Source organism: Parambassis ranga, chromosome 1 (genome assembly GCF_900634625.1).
Source record: "Parambassis ranga chromosome 1, fParRan2.1, whole genome shotgun sequence".
NCBI classification, from domain to species: Eukaryota; Metazoa; Chordata; class Actinopteri; family Ambassidae; genus Parambassis; species Parambassis ranga.
Window position 1 is genome coordinate 7117576 of NC_041022.1, and position 27895 is coordinate 7145470.

The window sequence follows — 27895 nt, forward strand, 5'->3', positions numbered from 1 at the left end:
AGGCGCAGTCTTGCTGGTCTCCACTTTGCTCGCATCATCCAGACGGTCAGCGATGTGACTGTGTGGCTGCTCTTCTATCCTGGACCCCTCCTCGTCCCGGTCCCATCAGTCCGGCCTCGGTCTGCTCAGGATGGATCAGAGGAGATCTGAATTGGACCGCAACACCGGCACCGGCACCAGCCTGGTCACGCTGTACGGAGAATTCACGGTGACAAGTAACCGAAAAGTCAGGTGCTCCGTAACCCTGACAGAGAGGGACCTGGTTATCCAGAGGCTCACGTCGGCACCTGTGGGGCGAAACAAGGTGCTGCTCAGCCTGAAGGACTGTGTCGGCTGCCGTGCGTACCGACAAGATGACAACGCGGACCCGGCAGCGTACTTGGCAGCCTACTTCTACCCGCTCAAACGGCGCTGGATGAGTTCCGGGGTGTCGCGGCAGAGAGTGGAGCAGAGCTTTCGGCTCGCCGCGCTCCAGGACCCGCGCGCTAACATGGAGGAAGCGGAGAAATGGGCCCACGCCATCCGAGAACGGTCTACCCGGCAACAGAACCGGAGAGACGGTGAGTGATGATCGGCGGGAGGAGAGGAGAAGTTTTAAACTGAGACAGGTGTATGAGCAACAGGAGCAGCACACACACACACACACTGACCTTTATTCTATTAACTATCTACTGTACTGATTTGCATATTGTTATAATTAGGGCTCCTTTGTAAGGAAGGTATGCAGGTGTCTTTCAGTGCATCCTGTATTAAAGGGCCAGTTCAACCCAAACAAAACATGGGATGACAGATTTCTGCATTTCCTTATGTACAGTATGAATGAAGTGAAAATTCTGTTAAAATCACAATAACTCAATAGCAATGATTTCCCCCCCTGGTAACCTGACCCCTTTACATTCACAGCAGTTATATTTGTTGGCTTTTTCTAACATAGCTGATATTTCAGACCATGAGCTTCTCACAGTGACAGTGTCAGTGATGACAGTGCATCCTGTAATCAGTTATTTTTGAGTTTCTTCTGCTTCTTGAATTCTTGGAAATTGTCACTAGTTAACTTAAGTGACTTAGAGTGTGGCTGTCTTTCTCTGTTTAATCTCGCATCAGTTATACAGCTGTTACAGTATATAATTGCAGCCTAAATAAAATGAATGAAACAGAAAGTCAAGTCACATTTCAGTAGAATTCACCTCCTTTATAATAAAGGAAACCTAAATAACACAAGGCAGTATTACTGCTATTGGGTCATGTCAGGAGGTGTATGTGGTCTTATCAGCTCCACCTTTAACCTACTCCTTACATGAATTAAACAGCAGAACTGGTTTGGTAAAGCGAGTCACATTTCTGTAACTCCAGCTTGCAAACTAACATAAAAGTTACCTGAGAAACACAGGGGAGTATTTGTGCTTTGGGTTAAGAAACCTTTATTAGTCCCACAATGGGGAAATTGCATATGTTGATATAATGTCAAGAGGTATAATTACTCCAATGGGAAGTGTCCTATAATTTGACATATCTACAGATATGTTCTCTCGTTATTTACCATCTCACTGAGCTATCCTGCTTTATGAGAAGACATCTTCTTTTTTGCTAACTTTTTCCTTCACTCAGCCACAGTATCACTGGCACACTGTGACCCATTTAGCATTTTCCCATTTGCACAAATTTATTTTTAACGAGACAGAATATGCTGCCATTCTGCTCTGCCTGTCATTGTCAAAAGAGAGGAATGAGCTGAGTAACTGAAGACGGCATTATGTGCTTTGAAACACATTGTGATCCGAATGCTTGGAGCGTAACCTGAGACAGTGACTGAGCAAGTCTGCTACCATGGGACGGAGACCCAAACACAAATGTCTTCTTTGCTTCACCTCCTCTGTCCTACCTCTCACATATTCAGACTGTATTGGTAGTGACTTTGAGGAGACAGCTTTGGGGGGGTTTAGAGTGCAACACCGGGGAAAATAAAGTTGCTGACCCTTCACCGACCACTGCTACACCTGTCAAGCTGTTCACAGCAACTTACTACTCAAAAATGTATTGGCAGTTTTGACACGGACTACTTCATTTCAATCAAAAGTAAACAAAAGCTCACATCTGACAATCAGTATTCCTTAACTCTTGCTCGCAGGTTATATTAGTTGTAGTTGGTTAAAATTTATTTGGATGTCCTGTGGAGGGCAAGATGGGAATTATTATACATACAGGATAAATGTAGTTGCTACCGGTTACTGTCATTGTTGTGGAAACGATGTGGAGCATATATGGAGTCAGACTCATGAGCAGGAATACAACCTGCACATGTGATACCTGCTGAACTGTTTTGTGCACTTAGGTGGTCAGAGGTGTTAATTATAAATGTCTCTGAAGCTGCAGGGGTATGTGGCATCTCTGGAATGTGGTGATATGATTTCAATGTAAAAGGCAGACTACAGCTAGTTATTCATTTTGCTGGAGGCCTTGTGGGGACCCTACCTAATCATGTTCAGGAGCTCTGCATCCAAACCATTAGTCTAAATGAAGTCAGCAGAGGTCTGTTTGACCTCTCTATCAATACTGGTGCATTTGTCATTGGCTTGACTTATGGCGTACTCACAGAATTATCCAGAAAACACATAGGAAGTTTAGTTAAAAAGCTTGTTTTCCATTACAACAGCAACACAACACAAACGGGTGTTCCACACACTCCGTTTCAGCAGATTGCAGCAGCTTAGGTCCTTAGGGTATCGATACTGGTTTGCATGATAATGATCATTTATCAAAACATCTGTTAAAGCCATGACCCAACAAGCTGTCACTGGCCCCTGTTGCGTTGTTGCTGTTTTTGCATCATTCTGGATGCTTCTTGGCAGTTGTTGAATAAGGAAGATAGACACATACATATACTCTGTGACCCATTTAGCATTTTCCCATTTGCACAAATTTATTTTTAACGAGACAGAATATGCTGCCATTCTGCTCTGCCTGTCATTGTCAAAAGAGAGGAATGAGCTGAGTAACTGAAGACGGCATTATGTGCTTTGAAACACATTGTGATCCGAATGCTTGGAGCGTAACCTGAGACAGTGACTGAGCAAGTCTGCTACCATGGGACGGAGACCCAAACACAAATGTCTTCTTTGCTTCACCTCCTCTGTCCTACCTCTCACATATTCAGACTGTATTGGTAGTGACTTTGAGGAGACAGCTTTGGGGGGGTTTAGAGTGCAACACCGGGGAAAATAAAGTTGCTGACCCTTCACCGACCACTGCTACACCTGTCAAGCTGTTCACAGCAACTTACTACTCAAAAATGTATTGGCAGTTTTGACACGGACTACTTCATTTCAATCAAAAGTAAACAAAAGCTCAGGACCCAACAAGCTGTCACTGGCCCCTGTTGCGTTGTTGCTGTTTTTGCATCATTCTGGATGCTTCTTGGCAGTTGTTGAATAAGGAAGATAGACACATACATATACTCTAAACTAGACTATTTTAGTCTGTGGGTGGTGTGAAATGCTCAGTCTGCTTAGTTTCGACTGTAAAGTGATTTAGGTCTGCTGAATTGAGTGTAGTTATTTCTGCACAGAAACAGGAAATGCAGAGTGCTCTGTCATGGTCAGCTAGCGGTTAGCTCTTGGGTGTATACATGTGGAACTTTTAGAATAAGATATGAGGTGATGTGTATCAGCCACTAACAATTGTAGGTCAGACTCATTGACTCATGAATTCACTTCTGCTCTAACAATTGACAGTTCCTATTAAATTGTATTGATCCTAGGCTGCCAATAAAAGATCAAATCCATCTGTGGATAGCATCATTACCATTATTCATGCAGTGGCAGTAGAACGGTTACAAGTATTGATTAAAACAGACACAACTGGTTGTCATCCAGTCTTCTGCATTTGGCTGTTGCTCTCTTATAGTGAATTGTGCTGTATACTGAAAGGTGCTGTTTAAGCACAGCACCTTGATTGAGTTAGTCATTTTCCCCAAGAAAGTAGTGGCCACATATTGTAACCTGTACAGCTGGTGGACAGGCAACCCAGCAGAGAAAACACACATGGCTGTGAGCACAGACCTCTGTAGCTTGTCCTAGTACATTTCTGTCTTACATGTTATTGTTGGGTCCATGTGGACCTGGCTCTGACAGACCGTGCTTGATTCTTTACATAGTAAGTTACATCAGGCTTGCAGCATACACTCTGCTTGATTTACATTTGTAGCCTAAACTTGACTATTTACATGTAATATTAATAGCCATGGGGACAATTAAGGGATATAGCCAGTGGGCAGAATAATGTTGGAGGAGATGACGGATGGGAGCGAAACACTCTCACACTCACTGACTCCAGAAAATAGCAGGGGTGGTCTTGGTCTGATGGTACCGTGTACAGATGCCTGGTTATGTCGCGGTCTGACACCAGACTGTGTCCCGACACAAAGAGAGCCGTTCTCCTGGTTGAAAGTCCCACGTGGGAGTAGCAATACTTCAAGTTTTCTACAGAAATATTATTGTGAATTTTTCTGGCACAATAGTTGCGCAGTGAAAATCTCACACACCCCTACAGTCATAGTCACGATAACCCATTAACATCTCATTTGTGTGGAGGAAAAAACAGGCTCACATCCTAAATGTAGTCAGTGTACATCAGTGTCTGTGTGAGCTTCAGGGCTCCACATTATTTGTTCTGCATTTACTTCCTGTTTGTTTTCCCTGCTGTTTCATCCTGATAATAAGGTGCAGGTTTTAACAACACATTTTAAACAGAGGCTTAGTGGTAAACCATCCTGTCAAACATCATGCCCTTCTGATTTATCAGCCCTGAACTGCCAAGCTCAGTTCAAGTGAAACCACATGCAGTGTAATTGATGATGGGCTGCCCGTCTTTATTAATCGTTTCAGTTGCATTAGAGGCATTTGTGTGTGCAGTCAGTGCATCAGTCCTCTCCCCGAGGACTCCTCCTTATCGCTACGATGGAGCTTGATGTGCTGTTGAGAGCTCTGATTCAGCATCTTGTTCTCACTCTCTAGAGCCATGCATATCTATAGGGGCTCAAAGCATCTTTGTGTCCGCAGTGGCAGCGTCTGGCCCTCTCTGTGTCAGCCGCAAGCAAATCTAAACAATGCAGAACACCGCAAAACTTTGACAAAATGCACTGCCAAGGAAGCCCCATCAGACTTTCTTAAGCTCCTGTTTCAAGATGTCAAACAGAAGGATTTCTAACTGCAGCCAGCAAAGGAAGCGTTCAGAGCTCAGCCTCAGAAAAGGCCTCAAGTCATTCTATGATACGCCGACAACAACAACCACTAATTGACCATCCAGCCTGCAGAGCAGCTGGTTTACCTACAAGAAAGTGAGTCTGTGTCTGGTAATAGAACATGTGGTTGTGGTTTTTCATGGTGGGAAGTACATTTCCTCCATACGCCAATGCACAGCACATTTCCACTGCTTTTAGTGTTCTCAAAAAAATAAAAACTTGTAGTTGCAGGTAGTAAACAGATAAAACAACGTGACATTTGTTGGTCTCCAGTTCTCTTTAAGAAAAACATTTTTATTTGGAGTTTTTCTCACCCTGAGGTTGAAAGCACTGGTCCTTCCACAGACAGACAGTGGTTACATCTTTCTTTTTAACAAAGCAATATATATACTGCATGACATACTGTGCAAGATGATTTTAATTCAAACCTCTGTGTCGTAAACTGTCTGCCTTCCTTAATATAGACCCAGTGAAGGCTAACCACTACCACCTCCTCCTCCTCCGCCTTCCACACCCTTTGTGGTTCTGGCTCAGCAGAAATGTCCCTGTGAGCCTGAGCAGCTTTCAGTGCTTGATTTACGGACGACATTAAGAGTTATCACCTCACTGCTCCGCAAATGCTACTGCAGATTGAGCCAGTGAGATAATAACACAGGGCCTCTTTAAAGGTACAACCTGTTATTTTGCTCCAATTTATCCTTACTTTTCGTACACTTACAGTAACGTTTGGTAGATATATCACTAATAACCGATACTTTACAATAACAAAAATTGTGACAGACAACTGTGCTGTTTTTTTTTTGTAGTACCCTGGGTACAACTGTACTTAATTCAATCTATGTACATGCACGAAGGCAGCACTAAAATACAAATACGGTCAGGTCCGCATTGATGTGCAGTTCTGTTCCACTGGTCTTCATACTGTTTGTGGAAAAGCACCAAATAAAACATGCTGCTATGATGTGATCTGATATTTGAGCTGAAGATCATCCCAAACTGAACCTATAATCACAGTGGATACACCCCCAACATTGTGCTGTATCTCTGAATTGCCATCATGAGGTTATAGTTGGTATTGAGATAACCACAGAATGCTCAGTCTACAAGCTCAACACAGCTGCTGTTAAACAACGTATTTACAAAAACAGGAGAAGCGGCAGCTTGAACTGCTTTGTCTTAGCTTTAATCACTGAATGACACATTTCCTTCATCAAACTTCATGAAACAAGAGATTAGAGAGTGGAGGGAGACTTTTGATCTTTGCTGTCCTTAAAACCATTGGGCAGATTGTGATTGAACATATCTGTCCTAATACCAAAGCTGCAACAGCATAAGTACCAGGTCAAATACATGTTAATCTACTAATCCTTTAAATGTGGAAACTGGATTCACTCCTAACGGGTGTTTGTCAAGGCTTAGAGCACATATCACAGCTGAGCAACAGACACGAATGTAAGCACAGACTGCAGTAGGACACAAACATGTTACACCTTTTATATTACAAATACTAAGAAAAACAGACACAAACGAGTACTTTGAGCTACAACTAAATATTTCCCCTCTTCTCTTTGTCTCCAAAGCTACACGACACTCAAATCTGAGTTTGGTCCCATCTGAGCTACAGATTGGTGCCAGCTGACGGCAGTGGTGTGAGCTAGCATCCTGGGGTCAGCTAAGCATGACAAGTGGCCTGACACAAAGCAACATCATTTCTTCATCACATAGTTAATGCTTTGTCATTCTTCACTACTTATAAGAAGCGGATGTGAGGGAGTGAGACTTCAGTAGAAGTGACTGACCTCCTGTACGCACTAGTCATCACTCATCACTGTGAATAAGTGTGAGTCATCACAAAGTGATTACACTTTACATAGGAAGCGGCCATGTAAGGTCATAATTATATATTCATCTGAAACAGGCAGCAACCTCTAGGGCTGAGAAATGAGGCAAATTGGCATATTATTTGGGCATGAGGGCTTTCAAATGTCAGGCAGGTGCAGACTGACAGTAAAAGCTTGAATTTTTGTCCACCTCATTTCCACCTGTTTGCCTGTATTGAAAAATGAAGCTGCCAACATGGCGACAGTTGTAGCCTGTTACAGGGCCTAAAAACACTTCATCAAAAATGTAAAAAGGGTATGACAAAACAAACACAGTCACTTCTTCTTACTGTCACCAAAGACTGCGTAGTCACACTATCAAGCCTGTAGTTCCTCATCAGACATCGACTGGATGAACTTCTGTGGTTTGGCCACAAATGCATGACTTAAAGCTGCGCACAAGGATCTCCTGCCAATCTCACAAGATTTTTATAGTACTTGAATAGACAGATAGAAGAAGAAGAAGATATTCACATAGGAAAGCTGTAGGGAGTGCCTTTGAAGTTCATTGTTAACCCTCCACCCTCTGCCTGGTTAATAGATACTGACACAGAGCTGAACATATAGAAGAGCCGTCACAAAGAAACGTGTCTATTCCCAGACGCTTTATGCACCCAGATAGCAATTTTAAGGAACCTTTCTGGAAAGTGTGTTTTTTTCCAGCTCCTGGGTTTTTCCCTTTCATTTAGGCTGTTATTTCCTGTGGTGAATACCTCAGTAGTGATTATTCAATTAAGATCTGGGACAGTTCCCATGCTGTTGGTTTGAAAGGAGCAGATGAGACTTCTGTAATCACAGATCAAGTAAACGTAGCCGAGATGCAGAGCAGAGCTTTGTTGCTGTTCTTCATCTTTTTCATCTTTGCTGCCGTCTGTGAGGTTTTCTTCATCTACACTAGAGTATAATAATCCAGGACATGAATCATTCATGATAGTGTGTTATACAAACAAAGATGCTAATCTATCAAAAATAATTACCCTTAAAAAATATCTTGTTTGGATGAACACTGTTTTTTTTTTCCCATAGTCCTTAGGCTCCCGCACTACATATATGTCATGCTTTGGCAAAATGCCATAATACTGCTGCTGCAGCCAGCTAATGACAGAGGAGGAAACCCGGAGCGTGGATAGACAAGAGACAAGTACATAGATAGTGCCCTCTGGAATGTTTTGAGAAGGGGAGGGGCAGCACACAGGAAGTGGCATGGGACTGATTTTAGCCAGGAAGGACTTGTTGTGTGGGTGCGGGGGGGCAAACACACACCACAAGGTCAGGGCTTTCAGTGCCAGCTGTCATGCCGCCTGAATCACAAGAGTCCCCTCAGGAGTCCAGTCCTTATGATCTTGAGATGACTTTATCTAAATGATGCAAGGAAAGCTGTTTTGCAATTATAAAAAACAGACATAACCCACCCTACTGTATGTTTAATAATGACTGCATATGTAAGTACAGTATAAATATAAAGTCGATGATGATGATGATACCTACAGGATAGATGTATAGTGATAGCAGTGTTCATGCTTATGTAATCCCTGATTTCAGTGCAGACTGAGCCATCTACTGGGTGGGTCGCCATGACATCTGTTACAGACCTTCGCAGACTGGCAGTCCCCAGTCTCTTCTAGCATTGAGGGTGACGTATGTTTAAATGTTGGATGCAATACATGGGTCCTCATACTGTCCAGCTACACAGGAGCAATTGCATTTGACGCCTTTACATGAAGAGGCAAGCTCCTGTCTAAATAATAAAACAAGCAACAACAACAATGTCTTAATTGCCAGAGAAAACAAATATTCCTCTTCGGCAAGATGAAGAAGCTCAGTAGTTTGTGTTCTGCTAGTGCCAAAGACACTGGAATGACATTTATATATGTACAAGAAGGAAAGATGAATAATAATTACAGATCAAAGTTAGAGCACCTCCTACAATAATGCAGTACAACACAACAGCATTCCAAACACCACAGCCCTTCAAAAGTATTTCTTGTTTGGCAGCTGTATTATACTGTATCAGTTTCAGTTCAGGCAGCGCTGAAGAGGTAACCTCTGGTTCAGCTTCACTGACAGAGGTGAACAGGTTAAGTCGTTTTAACGTAGAAACATTTCTCACACCTGATTCACTGCATTCCAGCAGTATGACTTCATAGTGGCACCCATTAAATGGAAAACGGGCATTTTTCAGCTGTCAAGCTTGACTGAAACTCTAGTAGCCTCTTTCTGTTTGTCTGTGTGTGTCGACAAGTTAGAAAAAAAATAGCCTTATGCCTATGTGCCTCTGTTTCAACAGAGAATTTTTCATTATCTGTAAAAATATCCCACAGCTAGTGTGTCAGACGTGGCTGATGGTTTCCTGTCACAAACATGAATCCACTGAGTAACTCTCTTCCTGATAAACCCTCTTTCAGAGTTACTCATTTCACATCATAGTTATATTTTACTGTAGCTTGCCTGTCTAATCCCAGATATTAAATGATAATCTAATGCACACACTTGCAGCTCTCTGTTAAACCTCGTCAGACTCTGTGGGACAGAAGGCCAGTACTGTTTCCTGTCTTTATTAGCCCCATGCTGCGGCATCATCTTTAAAAAGAAATCTGTGTTTATAAGAACTGTGCAACCCCGGGTAACCCTCTGAAATCTGTTTGATCCCCAAGATATTTTGAACTCTAATTTGCATCAGAGCTGCAGTTAAAAACATAGCAAAGAGGCTTCTGCATTCATCCACCATTAGATGTGAGCTGTGCAGTAGGAATAATTTAAGAGTGCTTTGGCATAAATTGCTGTTGACCATTGATTTTGTTTGTTTGTGTGATGTGACTTCATCAGAAGGTTTTAAAAAAAAAATCATATCCTCCTGAGTCCAAGCAGGACATTATTCCAATGTACTCTGCTGGCTCTGTGTTGTTATCACATTAATTAAACATTTCAGCCCAAAGGCTCCTGCACCTCTCTGGTTTAGAGAGATAAGGGTTCAATTTCTGTGTCCATCTCCAAATTTTCCAGTACAAACATTCCCAGGTGTCTCTCCTGCACCTTTTCCTCTATAGTTACATTTACTGCTGTGCCTGTACTCTATCGGTGTACACATGCACAACACTATGTGTCAGGTTCCGAACGTTCCTAGCCACATTACCCAAAATGCTCAAAAAACAAAACAAAACATTTTCTGGTTCATATGTTGTATTGTTCAATCATACATTGACATCTAGAGCTCTGTCCACTCATTGCAGTGCTATTGCACCTCTGAGCTGGCAGCAGAGGTAGTAGCATTGCTGAAATGTTCCACAGGAATTTATAATGGCACATCTGTGTGAAAGTGCACACCGAGGTATTAAGCTAGCTTCTTTTGAAGTTTTTGAATAAGCTGAGGTGAGCAAAGGTGAAATAAAGAGTTCCCTGCCACAATGTCTGTGTGAAAGTACCCCCTTTTCTCCCTATTCAATTATATCAACAAGCATAAGGCAGTCACAAACGTTTGATTAAACATCAACCAGCACCAGTTTCAATGTCACAATCTAGATCTACTACAGCTACAATCTATAAAGTTACAGTATAGTTTCAGCTTATTGTTTTAGAAAATAGGATCCACTGTAAACACTTGTGTGCTGGTATATCGATTTTTTTTTATTTTTTTGTTGATCATTTGCTCTTTCTCCGCCCTACAGGAGTGCTGATGAGCGAGCTAGCTCGTCCCTGTCGGATGATGGTGCTGGTGAACCCACAGAGTGGAAAAGGACAAGCGCTCACACTATACAACAACCACATCCAACGTATGCTCAACGAGGCTGGGGTCATACACACTCTGGTTATTACTGGTGAGTGGTACACACAGATGGACAACAGGCTTTGCAAAGCTTAAAATACAGTATTACATTTGTTATTCATTTGGTTTTAGTGTAGATGGTTGAGGGAAATGTAATAAAATGTAATTATTATTTCTTTTTGGTTTAGCCATTTAAAGTGTGAATTACCTAATCTTATTAACACTTTGCTCCTCATCATATAATGCAACCTCACACACAATCACCTCCCACAAATCAGTCTCCACCGACACCTCTTCTGATGATCCTGCATTTCTTTCCGTATCCTCTAGTTAAAATCTGTTCTTATTTATCATGCTGTCACCATCATTATGCTGATCAACTGCCTCTGACCCATATGCACGCAGAGCTGTTATGTAATAAATATGTGCATACACACAGTAATATACACATATGGACAAAGACACACCCACTGCAAACACACATAGTCACACAAATCCTTCTTTGCCACAATTTGTTTTGATTAAATCTCACAGTCTACTACAGATACTGCATGTGCATCTCTTTAATCCACACTGGCTGGTAATGACTGTCAGTATATTAGAAACACCCCTGCCATAATGTACCGTTGATGATTTTGAATGATCTGGTGGAGTTGTTGAGCATCGCTGTGCTAGTTCATTAATCAATGCAGTGCCAGTTAACACAAAGAAAGTGTTTTTTTTTCTTTACAATGGGAGGTGTACAGAAAGTGAAGAGAGCAGACAGAGAGCAAATCATAGTCAGCAAGAAAAACACGACAACACAAACTTGTGGGATTTCAGGGATGTTTTTTGAACAACTTAATCCTGAGCTACACAGAGCATGAGAATAGACTAATCCTAAATCTACATCGATGACAATCTAACTGATCTAACTTGTGGATTAAATCTCATCTAGATCAGGCATTTCTGAAGTTAAGTCCCCAAAGGGTTCAGCAAAATAAAAAATAAATAACACTGGCCTCTGTATGAGATGTATGACTGGAAGTCTCTTGTATGTGAATGCTAACAACATTGGACAGACTCATTATTGAATCTCTGGCAGCTGCGGGTGCTGCTGGAGGCGGAGGCTGGATGAAGGATGACTTCACTGTATGGGGGTACTCTAGTGAAGAGAAAGAGGGTGTTGGTTGATTGTGGGTCTCATGTAAAGATGGCACACTGATTCCTCTCAGGCAGTTTATCTTCCTACTTGGACATCCTAAGACGTCTGTCAGACATCATTAATTAAATGATGTCTTGCTCTTCTGCTTGGATTCATGTGCTTGATATAGATTACAAGAGACAAAAACACTCTCACACGGCACTGCTCTATTTTCTGTCTTTCTTTCGTGTTCAGGCTAATATTGTTTTATTCGTCATAACAATTCACCTACTCTCATAAAAAGTGTCATGGCTCATTAAACAAGTGTAGGAGCTCCAAAGCCCATGAGAGGAAGATAATTATTGTATGAACACCAGAAAAGAGGGCAACAAGAGGACTTTAATCTGACACACACCTCCTGTTTTTGATAATATCCTGCCCATTTTCAGATGTAAGACAAAGCTTTTTACTCCACTTTAAGAAGTGCAAACTCTGTGCAAAATAGGTTATAGTGTGTCTTTGTTAGCTGATCATAGTGCAAGCTTAGCTGACTGCAGCACCAGAACAGGAAGAGTCCGTCAGTGCCATGTAACCTTACACACAAACTGTATGCACTATAGAGACGCAGTGATAACAGAAAAACTGAAAAATCTACATAGATTAAGTCCTTAAATTTCAGTGTAACTCAAATCAAGAAACTAAACTCACACCCCTTAGGCTCCCCCTGAAGTGTGTTTGAGAAAGAGAGAGGTACTGTGTGTATCTGTGTCTCTGAGTGTGCATCTACAAATTTGTTATTTAGTGACTACATCCCCAGGTACCTCCCAGCAGCTGTGACAGTGCTTCCTGCTCTATCAACACACACTCCAAAGGCAGTGCTGTTTAACTGTCATCACCTGCTGTCACATTGGTGTCTGACTACTGCGGCAAATAGGCTGTGCTGCCTAATGAGCTGCAGTTGGGATGTGTGTCGCAGCAAGAAGGTGATTGCTCAAGCTGCCTGTAGTGGGATAATACAAGGTCAGCATGAGGAAGAGGTTTTCTGTTACCTTACATGAACTCAGATTATAATGGTTATAATGATTAGCATGAGGGCTCAAAAGTTTGCCAAATAAAGAGCTCTAATTGTACAAGTAAGACTAAGATGGCACAGGCTGCACTGATTTACTACACACATACAACCAAGACCAGCTCTTGATGGTGCACTTGTGAGAATATATATCACAGTTGAGCAGTTCTGTGATTGAGTCATACTAATGTGAAGAAAACCAAATCATACATACAATCAAATTTAGGTGCACAAGGGAGCAAGACATACTGGGACATACCTGAGAAAGACCAGGTGCAAGTGAAACCATCACAATGGTGTGTTTGAGTGACCAAGACCGGGTTATATATATAAGGGTGTGCGAGCAAGCAGGACAAAGGTATGGCCTTGGTGCAGGGGACATAGGCCATCGCCTACAAGGCAGAGGGCTGGATTTTGCTTGTTGCAAAAGCTGTAAGAGTTCGAGTTAAAGCTGGTAAAACTGGCACGTTAGGTCAGGAGAGAGGCTATGACTAATTTGGGGCACCACAACGGCTAGAGCCAGCCCTGGTTATGATTGTGCATGCACGAGCAAGACCAGTTAACAATGGCATGTGAGCAAGTAAGAGTCATATTGGGGTGTGTGAGTGACCAAGGCCAGGTCATAACTTTGCATTTGGGTTTGCAAGCAAGTTTTACTGACTAAGATGAAGTGACAAAGATCGAATTAAAAATGTGTACACTGGCAGTGTGCGCCTTTTCCCATTAGGACAATAGTATCAGCAAAGCTATCACTTATTTATTAGGAGCTTGAGGTGTTTTTTATCTTTGCATCCTTCTGTTGACATAATGAAAATGTGCACCGCAGTTCTACAGGCTGTGACAAGACAAGAGGCCAGCACAATAACATAAATCTGCATTAGACTAATGAGTACAACCTACTGTTTGAAAACTGAGGTTAACAAAAACTGCTCCTCTCTTCTCCCCCATTGCAACAAACATTAACAGTAAAACGCAGTCAGAATGATTTTTTGTTTGTAAAGCTCTCCTCTCACTATACTGCAGTGTCACTGCGCTGCAGCTTTGTTGCTGATCACGGCCACTCAATCCCTTTTACTGTTGAGCCTCTGCATAGATAAGGAAACGTGATGTGACTGGACTGACAAGGAGAGATCGATTCTTTTATTCTGCCTGTTTGAAGAGAGGGAAAGTAAGACGAGAAGCAGAGAAATCAGATCCCTCTCTAGAGGACATTGTGTGTGTGTGTGTGTGTGTTGGGTTAAAACCTGAGCACAATAGCAGCGTTTTAAGGCAGAGCAGGAAAGTTTTCACAGGTCAGTACAGTCTGAGAATAGACCAGTTTTGACCAGCAGTTTAAAAAAATTGAAATTATTATAATAAACATTAATGTAAGTCTCCAGGTACATATAGAATTAAAATGGATATTAAACCGTATCAGTGGTTTATTATCAATAATACAAAACAAAAAACAGCTGAAAAAAAATTATAAGAGACAATAGTGGCTGAGCCTCACTGGTGGAAAGAGTGTAGAGAGCTGGGACTGAAGTTGTGACGGTCAAGTGGATTTTACTGTTGCTTTTTTTTTAACCACCTCACAAGCTTCTTCTGCCCTTTCACCTTCAAACAGATGAGAGGCAGACAGAGACACAGGCAGAGATAGAGCTCTCCACAGGCACACAAGCCAGACAGAAATATTGCAGATACTTGAGAAAAATGACAAGGCTGGTGCAAAGACGGCTGAAAAATAAATGAATGACATTCCTTTCTGGTTGAAAGCACTAAATCAGACATTCTTAGACATTACCCTAGTGTGGTGGGACCTTGAAGCAAAAACAAACTATGAATTTGATTTAAGTCCACATAAAAGATGTAAAAACACTAATCACAAACTCACTGAGCTGGTATTTGTCATCTCCTTTCTCTTCTCACCTACACCCACACACACATATTTCTTCATCTAACAGGACCCTGCAGAATCACGGCAGTACATTTCCAAAGCAAGAGAGTGTGCATTTACACTCGAGCTTTTACCTCATCAAATATTTACAATTATTAATTAACCGGCCATGCCGGTAAGACTAATATTAAACCATGCACTCCTACCTGTAATTCACATACAGAGGTCTGTTGGGACACTTTGATTTAACTGTAATAATTCTACTTTGAACAAAAAAACATGGGACTCGCCGGAGTTTTATGATTTGAGCCGATACCATCTTAAACCGCTCTTCTTTAACTAAACAGCTTTAAAGGCAGCAAGCTGAAAGCTGCAGAGTTCCAACTATACAATCAGGTGGGATTTTATATAGCGTAGCATCATAATAAAGGTATAGTAATACAGTTTCTGTGGGATTTTCAGAGGTTATGGGCTCAGGATGACTAATGTGGTGATCCAGGCTTTGACACCTTATTTCACTCTTTCAAATGATCACGATGTCTAGACGAAGACTACATGCTTTTTGTGAGCGGGATACCTGCCGTACGCACTGACTTTAAAGTTAATCTTGCATTGTTCACTTTAGGAAGCTGCTGGCCCTCTCACAAACTCTCCACTTCTCTAGATTATTCAGCCTCAGCTTCATTTGACAGAGTGCTTGTAGGTAATTCAGCCGTTGGCAGCATGGTAGACGTTGCACATAAGACCATATATCAACTTTCACTCCTTCAGTGATACGTTGGAGACAGAAAAAGGAAAGAGGATTAAAAGCACCGGGGGCCATGCATCTACACTTTGTTACAACTTTGATGTGACGCAAATATTTACGTCACATCATTGCTCATTTTACAGCAACTGGAACACAAGTGGCCAAACCTATATGAGAACCTTTGTAATGCCCAAAACACACTATAAACTTCTGTGTGTGTTTAGAACGGCAGAATCACGCCCGGGAGATGATGAGAGAAGCTGACCTGTCGCAGTGGGATGCTTTAGTCATCATGTCAGGAGATGGACTTCTGTATGAGGTGATATGTTTTACACATAGAGAAGATTGAGGCAAGGCGTCTGGACTTGTAGAGTTTTCTAGAAGACGTTTCGCTGCTCATCCAAGCAGCTTCATCAGTTCTAACTGTTTGGTGGGGAAACATGGTTTATATGTGGTTACAGACCTATGTGGGTGGGTCTGGGTAAAACTTAAAAAAAAACTTACAAACTTACAAACAATAGCACTAAATGTTTCCAGTACAATGGGAACTTTTACAGACAGAAGCACGGCTGTGCGATGGGATCACCTGTGTCTCCTATTGTGGCCAACCTCTACATGGAAGAAGTGGAGAGAAGAGCCCTGAGTTCCTATCCTGGAACCACCCCCACCCACTGGTTTAGATATGTGGATGACACCTGGGTCAAAATCAAGACCAACGAAGTGGAACGGTTCACAGAACACATCAACGCAGTGGATAACAACATCAAGTTCACTCGCGAGGACACCAAGGACAACAATCTGGCCTTCTTGGACTGCACAGTACATATTGAGGAGGACAGGAGCCTCAATGTGGAAGTGTACAGGAAACCCACACACACGGACCAGTACCTGTTGTTTGATTCACACCACCCACTTGAACACAAACTGGGAGTCATCAGGACCCTGCAGCACAGAGCACAAACTGTACCCACCAGCTCAGAGGGGAAGAAGAAGGAGCAACACCACATCAGGAAGGCCCTGCAAACATGTGGCTACCCGAAGTGGGCACTCATCAAAGCCACAAAAACAAGACCCCCCAACAACAAGAAGAAGGACAACACCAGGCGGAGAAAGAACATCTCCATTCCATATGTGTCAGGAGTATCAGAGAAACTCCGCAGGATCTTCAACAACCATGACATCCCGGTCCATTTCAAACCTATGACAACACTGAGACAGAGACTGGTTCACCCGAAGGATAAGATTCCCAGGGAGAAACACAGCAATGTGATATATGCAGTCCAGTGCAGTGAGGAATGCTCTGATCTGTACATTGGAGAAACTAAACAACCACTCCACAGAAGAATGGCTCAGCACAGGAGAGCCACCTCCTCAGGACAAGACTCAGCTGTTCACCTCCACCTCAAAGACAAAGGACACTCCTTTGAGGACAACAACGTTCACATTTTAGACACGGAGGAAAGGTGGTATGAAAGAGGAGTCAAGGAAGCCATCTATGTTAAGCTGGAAAAACCTTCCCTTAACAGAGGTGGTGGCCTCAGACATCATCTTTCTACCACATACAATGCAGTGATTCCATCCATTCCCAGGAAGTTTGCACATACTCACAGTAAGAACAAAGGGCTGTCAACCAGTCCCCCTCCGGCAGTTTCATAGTCGTTAGCCAGTCGTTAGACACACCTGGCCCAGTCAGCCAGAACATCACAGGTAAGTATGGAAACATTTAGTGCTATTGTTTGTAAGTTTTTTTTTAAGTTTTACCCAGACCCACCCACATAGGTCTGTAACCACATATAAACCATGTTTCCCCACCAAACAGTTAGAACTGATGAAGCTGCTTGGATGAGCAGCGAAACGTCTTCTAGAAAACTCTACAAGTCCAGACGCCTTGCCTCAATCTTCTCTACGTATGATGACCTGGATGACTGAGAATCTTCATCAATATGTTTTACACACTCAGTTTTAACCCTGAAACGATATTGACCATATATTTATTTACGTAATAAACCCTAAGTGATAAAAACCTAAGTAATACTGATTAAAATTGAGCAGATTCAGCTTATTGGATAGTTTTTGTTCTGTCTGACACAGTGTTTTTTATCTGCCCTTCTAACTAAAGCTGTGTTTTCTGTGTGCCAGGTGATAAACGGTCTGCTGGAGAGATCAGACTGGGAGGAGGCCATCCGGACACCATTGGGTATCCTTCCTGGTGGATCAGGCAACGCCTTGGCTGCATCGATTCATTACTACTCTGGGTGAGCCATGTGCAGAAACACGACTAATTCGACAAAATCAACAGTTTGTAACCAACATCATCAGTCTTAAGAGATTTTTTACCGTACATGCTTGTAAGTCTCATTTCGTTTGGATAAAGACATCACTGTTGGGTGTACTACATACATTAGTGTCAAAGCTGTAGCTGCATTCAGTCATGAGTAAGTGAGCTCAATAGAAACCAGTCTAACCTGTCAGGCTGCATACTGAAGTGGGCCACATCATTCCAGGTGCGTTGCTGTGAGATGTGTAGGCAGTATAACATAATGCATGATTTTTAGTTTAAGCTAAATATTGTTCAACAATATGGTTCAAAAATATCAGCCTATTACCATCAAACAGGGTTACCTGTATTTTATGAGAGAACTACAGCAACAGAGGAGGGTCTGTCCATTTTTATTCAGGCGTTCAAATGAAGCTTTGCAGACAAGGTAATGGCCATAATAATATGACTGCTCACTCCCTCAGCAGGTTTGTATGCTGCAGTGTAAAATGTTAACTCCAAACAGTTAAATTAATATGATTGGTAGTATCACAGTAGATACAGAGAACAGCTGAGCCTCAGACACACATGGTCTGGGGCTCCTGGTGCTTTTCGATGTTAAATGCACTCCTCTTATCTGGATTAATTATTCATGACTTGCTCATTTGAGTGATTGTTTGGAGCTCATTCAGCCAGAACAAAAGAACACAAAAGGAAGAAGCTGAAGGACAAGCAATAAACAACAAATGAACACACTCATGTACCCATACACCTGCTTCTATACATAAAGTTCAAATTAAACAGCAGGCTGTAAAGTGCAATCTATAGATTTTCGGTGATGGGAATAACGGAGTTATAAATAAACAGCGTTACCTTTTTCAGTAACAAGTAATCAAACAAATTACTGATTTCCAGTGTTACAACGCCATTACTGTTACTGACAATAAATTGCTGCTTTACTATTGAGCTCACTGAGCTCATCCAAGCAAGGTGTGTGGGAGCTGTGAGTTTTTTTCTTTGAGGAGAGGGGAGGGCAAACTGAAGGTACAACTAACATCATCATCGTTGAGATAAAAAGCAAAAACGTATGTGACGTGTGCACTATGTCCAGAAACATAGTGTGTTTCCACATTAGTTACAAGCAATAAGCTTCTCATGAAGCACCTCTCACCATCACACTTCAACATATTAGACACTGCTGCTAGCAGCCCAAACCCAGGTGATAACTGCTAACTAAGGAGACGGAGCCACCACACCCAGGCAGATCAAGCTAGATTAGTCTGCTCCAAAAATCAGACAGAACTAAACAGACTGATGGAAAACACACTGCTGTTATCTAAAGTTCTAGAACATCCATTGTGTTTTACTGCTCCACCAGTAATGATCATATTATAATGTACTGAATAGAAGCCTTGTCTCACATCCTCTCACAGCAACATTAAAACAGTGTAGATTACATATTTGACTGTTTGTTAAAAGAGTAATGCAATAGTTACTTTCCCTGATAATTAGTTACTTTTAAAATGATGTAACTCGGTTACTAATTCAGTCTACTAACACCGGTAACTTTTTATGCCCACCGTTGATTTACAGGTGACATTGCTAGATGTTCAAGATTTCAGAGTATTAAAAATATTCACAGATAGTAATTCCTCAAATCTAGTTGTGCTTCCTCCTATACAAATACTGTGTTTGTGCCTCAGATATTCTGTCCTTTCAACTCAAAAGTCATCATGTAGGATATTTAAAAATCTCACCAAGTGCTTTGAGGCACTTCATTTTTAAGCTGCTCTTATGTTTGTAGGCCACATGAGTTTTATCTTGCCCTCACAATATTTATTTTTCAATCTGTCACTTCATATCTCAGGGTAGTTTTGGTTGGTTGGTTGGTGTCTAGCCGCCTTTATATAAGCTTTTATGCAGCCATCTAGGATTTTTTTTTCCTCAGTGGGATTCCAGACTAAATTAAATAAAGCAACAAAAAATAAAATTCATCACTGATGGCTCTGTCTTTACTAAGAGCCACATTCATTCATCACCTCGACTGCATGTGCCAATCAGCTCCTCATCAAACAATGGTCTTCCAGCCCCAGCGGCAGGAACAATGAGAGGAAGGGACCAGACTCTGTATTGTTTACTCTCCTCTCACACTCCCGGGGCATCCAGAAAACATCTCTATCTGGTTGCTGCAGGCTGTCCTGCACTAGCCTGGGCCAGATTGTATTCGGTATTATTCACAGCTGAATGCCAGGTTCAGCGAGGCTACATGGATCAAATGAGTTTCAGCTAGAATGAATCTGGTATTATGCAATGCGCTGAACAGCACACAGGTTTACTGGCTGAGGGTTTAAGGTTTTTCTGTGCACAAAAATAATGAACACCAACCATAACATCATACATGAGGGGGGAGGTTGGAGTGTTGGGGACAGGTTTGACACTGAGATGTGTGAGAGTCCCCCTTCCCTGGTGGATAATAGATGCTACTGTTGTAGGTAGTTTAATTATTCACAAAATGAGAGGTCAGAGGTCATCATTTGGAAGAAGACTAAATGAAACCTTTGCTGCATAATTATATTCTCTGGAATCATTTCTTAAATTATACTATATACAGAAGACTCATTGACATTTGATTTGACAGACACTATTTTAAATTCAATGTTGGGAATCATTCTTTTCATATTTTATTTGTATTCTCAGTCAAGTTTGTTTACGTTGTGAGGTGCCAGGATTTTAGAAAGTTGTCATTTTGTTTCAATTATACAAAGTATAAAGTTATCTTTAAAAAATGCATGAGCACTTTGGGTGAAATGTAAGTGCCTGGCTGCACAAGCAGGAGCAAGAACTACAGGGTTGAAAAGGTAGCACAGGCCAGACCCACCACACCACACTAAAACCAGCCTGCAGAGAACATACAGGTGCCACCAAAGAAAATCCGTCCCTTTCAGACATGCAAGAGTAGAGGGGGTCAAGTAAACTAAAGAGAATCTGAGAAATTAATCATCGTATTTATTCAATCATACATTAGATTGATTTACCTAAATATACTTGAACTGTGCTTTGTGAACTAGATAAACTATGAGTTTGAGGTTGAGGACATATGTCCTTGATCAGGACAGTAACAGAGCTATGGAAAAGTAAATGAGACCGTTTGGATTATAGAACTGGTGAATAAATTCAAGCTGATGAATATGGAGACATCCCAACTCCGTTGAGACGCCTGGTCATCATGTAATTGGCTGTGGGTGGTAACAGCAGGCAAATCAGTGCGTGTGTCTGGGTTTGTGTGCCATCGTGACCTTCCACCTCTGTCTCCGTTCTCCCAGATGGGGTTGTCTTTGTTGTCTGACTGGCCTGTCAAGGCTGAACGCCCATAAGCTGATTCCATCTCCCTCCTGACTCACCCCACACCCCTCTGAACATGGAGTGGCTCCACCCTCCACATCACCTCCCTTCTGTGTTTTTTTTTTTTTAACACCACAAGGTCACAGTTGCCCATGTGTTGTATAACTCTCCCTAAAACCAAGAGACCTTGACCCAGTTCCTAAAAATGTTAATGCACACCTTCCCGTTTTATTTTAGTACCTGCACCAGCTCTAACTGCGTCTCTTCCAAAGACAAAAACAAGCAGTTGCATCTCCTTTTAGGTCTGGAAGCTGTAAACACAGACAATTAAATAGACCATATGGTAGCTGTATAAAAATAAAGCTAACATAGCTACTTAGGTTTTTAATAAAGCTGCGATTTTCTGCTAGATTGCAGGATAATAAAAAAAAGTAAAAGTTGATTTACTGCTCTATTTATTCTCTAAGCAGTCTTGGTTATACTCATGAAAGACCTTTATAGTTTGGGTTTTAGTAAATGTGTTTTTTTATTTTCTGTACATTGCTTTTAAATGTCAAAACATTTTCATTAAACAAATCCTACATGATGAGCAGTTTGTAACCATCCTGGAAGATGCAGCCCATTAAGAAGCTGACACTTCTTTTGGCATTTCATTTAAGATAAACAGTGAAATAGTTGCTGATGAATTACTTCTATCAGCATGTATTTAATTCTCGCCTCTCCTTTTCCAGCGCTTCTCCAGTGTCCAGTGAGGAGCTCCTGGTCAGCTGTGGTTTCCTGCTCTGTAAAGGACTGCTGTCCCGTATGGACCTGGTGTCCATCCATCTGTCCTCCAGCCCTCGTCTCTTTTCCTTCCTCTCGCTGGCCTGGGGCTTTGTAGCGGATGTTGACATCGAGAGCGAGAAGTACCGTCACGTTGGAGCCGCTCGGTTCACCGTCGGCACGCTGGTGAGGCTGGCTTCTCTTCGCGTCTACAAGGGCAGGTTGGCTTATCTGCCTGCTGCCAAGAACCACAATGACGAGGAAGATTTGAGAAATAATCTGACAGCGCACTGCAACAATCATGCTTCTTCCATGACTCCAGCCCCTCTCTTGTGCCGCCCATCCAGAGACTCTTCCTGCCACAACACTTTTCACAATTCCTGCCACTCCAACAACTCCCTCAAAGTGAGGAGGATGGAAACCACACCTTCCCGAAGTGCCAGCAAATCCCTCCCTGGCCCGCCAGACTCCTTGCTGCTGCCTCTGGACCAGCCACTACCTACCAACTGGGTGGTGGTACCAGAGGAAGACTTTGTTCTCATGCTAGCGATGTATCAGTCTCACTTGGCAGAGGACCTCCTGGCAGCACCAGAAGCCACTTTGGATGATGATGTCATCCATCTTTTCTACGTTAGAGCAGGAATTTCACGTGCTGCACTGCTGAGGCTTTTCCTAGCGATGGAGAAAGGTGCACATCTGGCAACTAACTGCCAACATCTGGTGTACACTAAGGTGCGTGCTCTCAGGCTGGAGCCGTATTCACCCAAAGGGATAATAACAGTAGATGGAGAAGTGGTGGAATATGGCCCACTGCAGGCAGAGGTTCACAGTGGCCTGTCAAGGTTAATTGCTGGATGAAGGGAACAAACATCCCAGCCAGCTTTCATCTCTGCTGTTAAATTATGTATTTTAGCATTTCAAATCAGAAATGTCCAGGTACAAGAGAAATGGATGTAAAATGTACTTTAATCTGCAGTTCTATCCCCTCGGCAGCATGCAGGAAATGCAGCGATGTTGAATGACATATCACATATGGAGTGTTCAGTATTAAAGAAGAAAGTTTGAAAACACTTTATTCATACTTTTAAAATGATTTAATTTCACAGTACTGGGCTGATCATTATGTTTAATTTTATTTTCTATTATTTAATACTGAACACTCATAAGCCATGACCAAGTGTACTGTACATAGATCAAACTTACGTGAGACAACACTTGTTCAGCCTCCACTTGAAGTGAATTAATCACCATCTTTAGCTTCTCATCATGTTCACTCCTGCATGGAGAGCAGCGTTAGTCTTTGCTGAAGCAAACATATCAGTCAGAGTTACAGTATCTTATGCAACATCAAAAAAAATAACTCTACTCAGTCGAGAGTCAATGGAGTGTGTAAAAAATATAGTAACTGCAGTCTGTCTTGAACACACACAGCCTGAAACCCTCAGTTACGGCCAAATGATTAAACCTTAGAAATGCTTTGTTGAGTTCTAGGCGGTGGACCTCATCTGCTCCAACATGGCACATCAGTGAGTGAAATGAAGGTTGCTATGTAAATGGCACCAACCCCCAACAAAGCACACTCTGTAATGCGTCATTAAATACAACTATTTATTTTTAATATTTATTTTTGCATATCAGAGCTTCCTGCCGTGGTCCTACAGCTTTTTTGGGGGCGTCTAGTTTCCTATCAGAAGATGCAATTGTAATCCAAAGTCAAAGACAGTTTAAGATTTGTTGCCTTAAAGTTGACATTGTTTCAAAAAAGCAGTTGGTGGTCACTACATGATGCCACCACTGTTCACAAATGAAAAGAGAAAAGGGGAGAGAAAAGTCTACTGAAACATTGGTCACACATGGTTAGGATCTTATGTTGTATGTCTTATTGCCTAATTTATCCATCAAGCATATTAATGTCAAGCCTTTTTTATTTTTCAATATTTACAGATGTAGATAATTAAGGAGAGCTGCAGGAGAAGAGCAGAAATGTAACTATCCACCTTTAAACACCTATTATGAGGCTAGTATAAAAATTACAACAACATTTTCTGACATAGCAGCAGTAGCTCCATGTGGATGTTTATGAATTTAAAACAGTGACAATAATCTTGACTGGTGGGAGATTTACTTGCAGTCCCACTGGGAATGGCAACATTTTGAGTAATGTTGAATTGACTTATTTCCAGTTTTACATGCATTAGATTTTTGTTGTTGGATTTAGTTATTGTAACAGGTTTTTTACTAAGATTTTCAATTGACACACAAAGCTTAATTTGTGCTGCGAGACAGACTCAATCTGTTTCAATCAGAAGGTCCTTAAAAATGTTCAGTCATCCAGTGGGATCACAACATTTTGTCACATCACAAACATCAAGTAGAAGTAGAGAAGATTGAAGGTGTCTGGACTTGTAGAGTTTTCTTGAAGACGTTTCGCTGCTCATCCTAGCAGCTTCATCAGTTCTAACTGTTTGGTGGGGAAACAATATATGTGGTTGCAGACCTCAGACCTGAGACCTGTGGTTGCAGACCTCAGGTATAAACCATGTTTCCCTCTCTACAAGTCCAGACGCCTTGCTTCAATCTTCTCTACGTATGATGACCTGGATGACTGAGAATCTTCATCAACATCAACTAGAAGTCTCAACACATTGTGTGTGTGTGTGTGTGTGTGTAAAGTATTCCTGTTACCGGCTCAGAATGACTTGCTGTGTAAGCTGGTGTTTATAATGAAAACAATTGAACCTGCTGTAGCCTAATGTTAGCCCTAGATTGCAATTGAAAACAGTACATATCTGTGGTTTGAAGGGAAGGCACCAGTACTGCATATTTAAATTCCAGGAATCTCAGCAGGAGCAGAAAACCTTGCAAACAGTATCGAAGGCTGTAATAATCAAACCAGTGATGTCTGTATGTGTTATCTGTGTCGAGGCAGAACTCTCAGAGAACATTTAAAACTGCTCAAATACAGCAGTCTACATATAACTTGAGTAATTCGTTGCAACAGTTATTTATGATCACTTGCACATGACTGAGGTAGGAACAGATAAGGGCAGTGGTGAGGCGAACTCCTGAATATTCAGATATTCTGATAAATCTACCATGATTGATGACAGCAGTGTTCAGAGGTGGATTTTTTTCCTCTCTCACACCGCTGCTCTGTCCTGCAGCTCTGCTCCTGTTTGGCTGATTGATGTGTTTTTTTTTGCTTCATACTGCTGCATCCTCCCTCTCTCCCACCCAGCTTACTACTCTCCTTCTCTGCTGCTTTCACCCATCCATCCGCTGCTTTACAGTGCTATGCAGAGCAGCCCCCATGCTTGTGTGTCCGGACTTCTCAGATGCACACACACAGGCTGTTTCTACAGCAGATAGATTAATGGTCATCACCAAGGTGTCCTTAACATTAAGCTTTAAGTCACAGTGAAGAAATGGTTTCTGCAGCAAAATCAGATTTTTAAATGTTGCTGTGGGAGTTCAGTTGGAATGAATAGAAAGTGCAATGAACACTGAGAAGCCTTAAACAGGGTTTGAGTTAGGGGGTGGGTTTTAGCTGGTTAAAAGGAGAGGAAGGGGGGTAAGGAGGGGGAGGGGGAGATATCGACTTGTTAAATGCTGCATGAGGTAGGCGGCGTGCTCTTGACAAGGCGCCCTCATTCTTTCTCCTCACCACAAGAAATCATTGAACATTAGTAACTGTCCTGCTGCTGTGAGAAGAGTGAAGGATGCGTTTCACCTTAAGAGGAAAACACAGAACTCCACAAGATGTGATTTTAATGAAAAATAACGAGGATTTTAAAGCTTTCATGTGCCTACAAAAATCACTGCAAACATGCAGATCTTTTGTTTTTAATTCAACATGACACGACTGTAGCAGATTCTGAACTGCGAATGACCAAAATTTAGATTTTGTTTTATACATGTTTGTGCGCTTGTTGCCAACATCGTTTTGAAGCCTTCATGGGACAGTTTCTGTCACAAATCAAAGACTAAAGAGTGAGAAGCACATAAGATAGAAACAGTACTTGAAATTCTGCTTGTCCCATTACTTCCACTGACTGTTTTTGTAGGGGACAAATGTGGTCTGTAGCACCAGTGACTGCTCAATGATGATACACACAGACACACATAATACAGCCAGAAAACCAGCCAGTAACACCACAGTGCTACAGACCACTCTCATCTTATTTTCTCTATGCGAAAAGCAAAAATAAGACGCAGTGGGCCTTTAAACTTGTTTGACGTGCCTTGACTGTGCTGCCTCCTGGTGGTTGGATATTTGCATGCACCATCATGTGCTGCTGGCTGAAGTCGACTCATTTGTTTTTTCACATTATTATTTTGTTTTTAACTCCGATACGTTTGGAGGAACAGACAAAATATTTTACTATGAAACAAAACTTTTATATCAGCAATATTTTGAATTTATGTCAAGCTTCTTCCAAACTAGCTCTGGCACTGTGATATTGTGAAACCTGCATTAAATCTGTAGAAACATTTAAATGAATATCATATCTAGTTGTATCTAGTAAAATATTTTACAACAAAGAAAAAGAATGTTTTTCTCTGTAGGTCATAGAGACTGAAAATTCTAATAACTTCAATGATGACAGAGCTGGTTTACAAAAACACTTGATCTGACTGTTGGTTTGCTGTTTATGTCTCTTATCTGCTGGTTGTTGTCTTGTGTGTTTACATGTTTACAGTAAAGGGAAAATTGTTGATTTTTTCTGGCACACTGAAGATCGAATGATTGTTTATTCAAAGAGAGATCTATTTTTCAATTTAGACAAATGTCTGTATGTTTTCTATCCCAATCAAATAGAACATTCTGCTCTGAGTGTCTTTGGTTGATAAATAAATTACCTAAATGACAAACAACATTCTGTGTGTGTGTAAAACACTGGGTTCATCCTTTTTTGGGGGGGTTCCTGTTGCTTGGTACTACAAGTGAACAAGGTAGTGGTTGAATCTAGATCTCATGAATCCTCTCTTTATCACAATACAAGAATTAAACAAACAATATTTGTCACATTACTCCAACAAAGAAGTCTAAAAAATACAAAACAAAGTGAATAAGGATGATTTGCACAATTCATCCTATATGTAGGTCAGGGGCAGACTAACCTATTAAAATAATTGCCTACATGTGGCCTAAAAAGGAAGATGTGCACACAGTGACTTGCCTGTAATAACTCAAAAAAGCATATACAATCTTACAACATTAACCTTCCCTCTGAGCTACACTTACTCTTTAAAATTAAGACTATAATGTTTAAAACTACCTGATTTTAGATGCTCCCACTTTTCTGCCCTGATAGTATAATACTTATATTCAAAATTGAGTCAAATCAAACCTTTATGTAGGTTATACACGCTCTTAAACAAGTGCAAACTTGTACACAAAGTGTCAGTCACACTACATAATTGTTGCCTTTGTACACTACATCATTAATCACGTTGTTGATTACTTGTGTTTTTCCCAGAATTCATAAAAGTAGAATGAGAGATCAAGCCTTTTAGACATCAGGCACCACTATGGAACCAGCTTCCAATGTGGGTTAGGGAGGCAGGCTCCACCTTCACATTTAAGATCAGACTAACCGACTAACCATTCTGTTTAACAAGGTGTAAAGCTAGTCTAAAGCTGGATCCATACTCCGCGAGACAAAGAGCGGAGAACGCGCTCCACGGGTGGTAAGAGATACAAAAAAAAGGTCTTTTCCGCACTGAGGTACCATACTCCGCGAGACGCGTGTGTGCAGAACTCCTCATACGGCCCGCCCACTAAACTATAAGGAAAGACTTTACTGAGTTTTTTAACACACCACAAGGACTTGTG

At 41.6% G+C, this 27895-nt stretch overlaps 1 protein-coding gene and 1 long non-coding RNA gene across 2 annotated transcripts in view; one reads left to right on the top strand and one right to left on the bottom strand.

Annotated features, from left to right (window-relative positions):
* Positions 1 to 24430, top strand: LOC114442522 (sphingosine kinase 1-like). Its single transcript, XM_028416162.1, has 5 exons — positions 1 to 560; positions 10785 to 10934; positions 15923 to 16017; positions 17838 to 17953; positions 22029 to 24430. The coding sequence occupies exons 1-5, from the start codon at positions 131 to 133 to the stop codon at positions 22915 to 22917; spliced, it is 1680 nt and encodes a 559-aa protein (XP_028271963.1). The 5' UTR covers positions 1 to 130; the 3' UTR covers positions 22918 to 24430.
* The window catches only part of LOC114442523 (uncharacterized), a 7240-nt gene continuing 1508 nt past the window's right edge, over positions 22164 to 27895 (bottom strand). Inside the window, exons 3-4 of the long non-coding RNA XR_003671351.1 lie at positions 23263 to 23335; positions 22164 to 22294 (exon numbers count right to left, since the gene is read on the bottom strand). This is a non-coding gene — a long non-coding RNA (uncharacterized LOC114442523). The remainder of the gene's footprint in view (positions 22295 to 23262; positions 23336 to 27895) is intronic.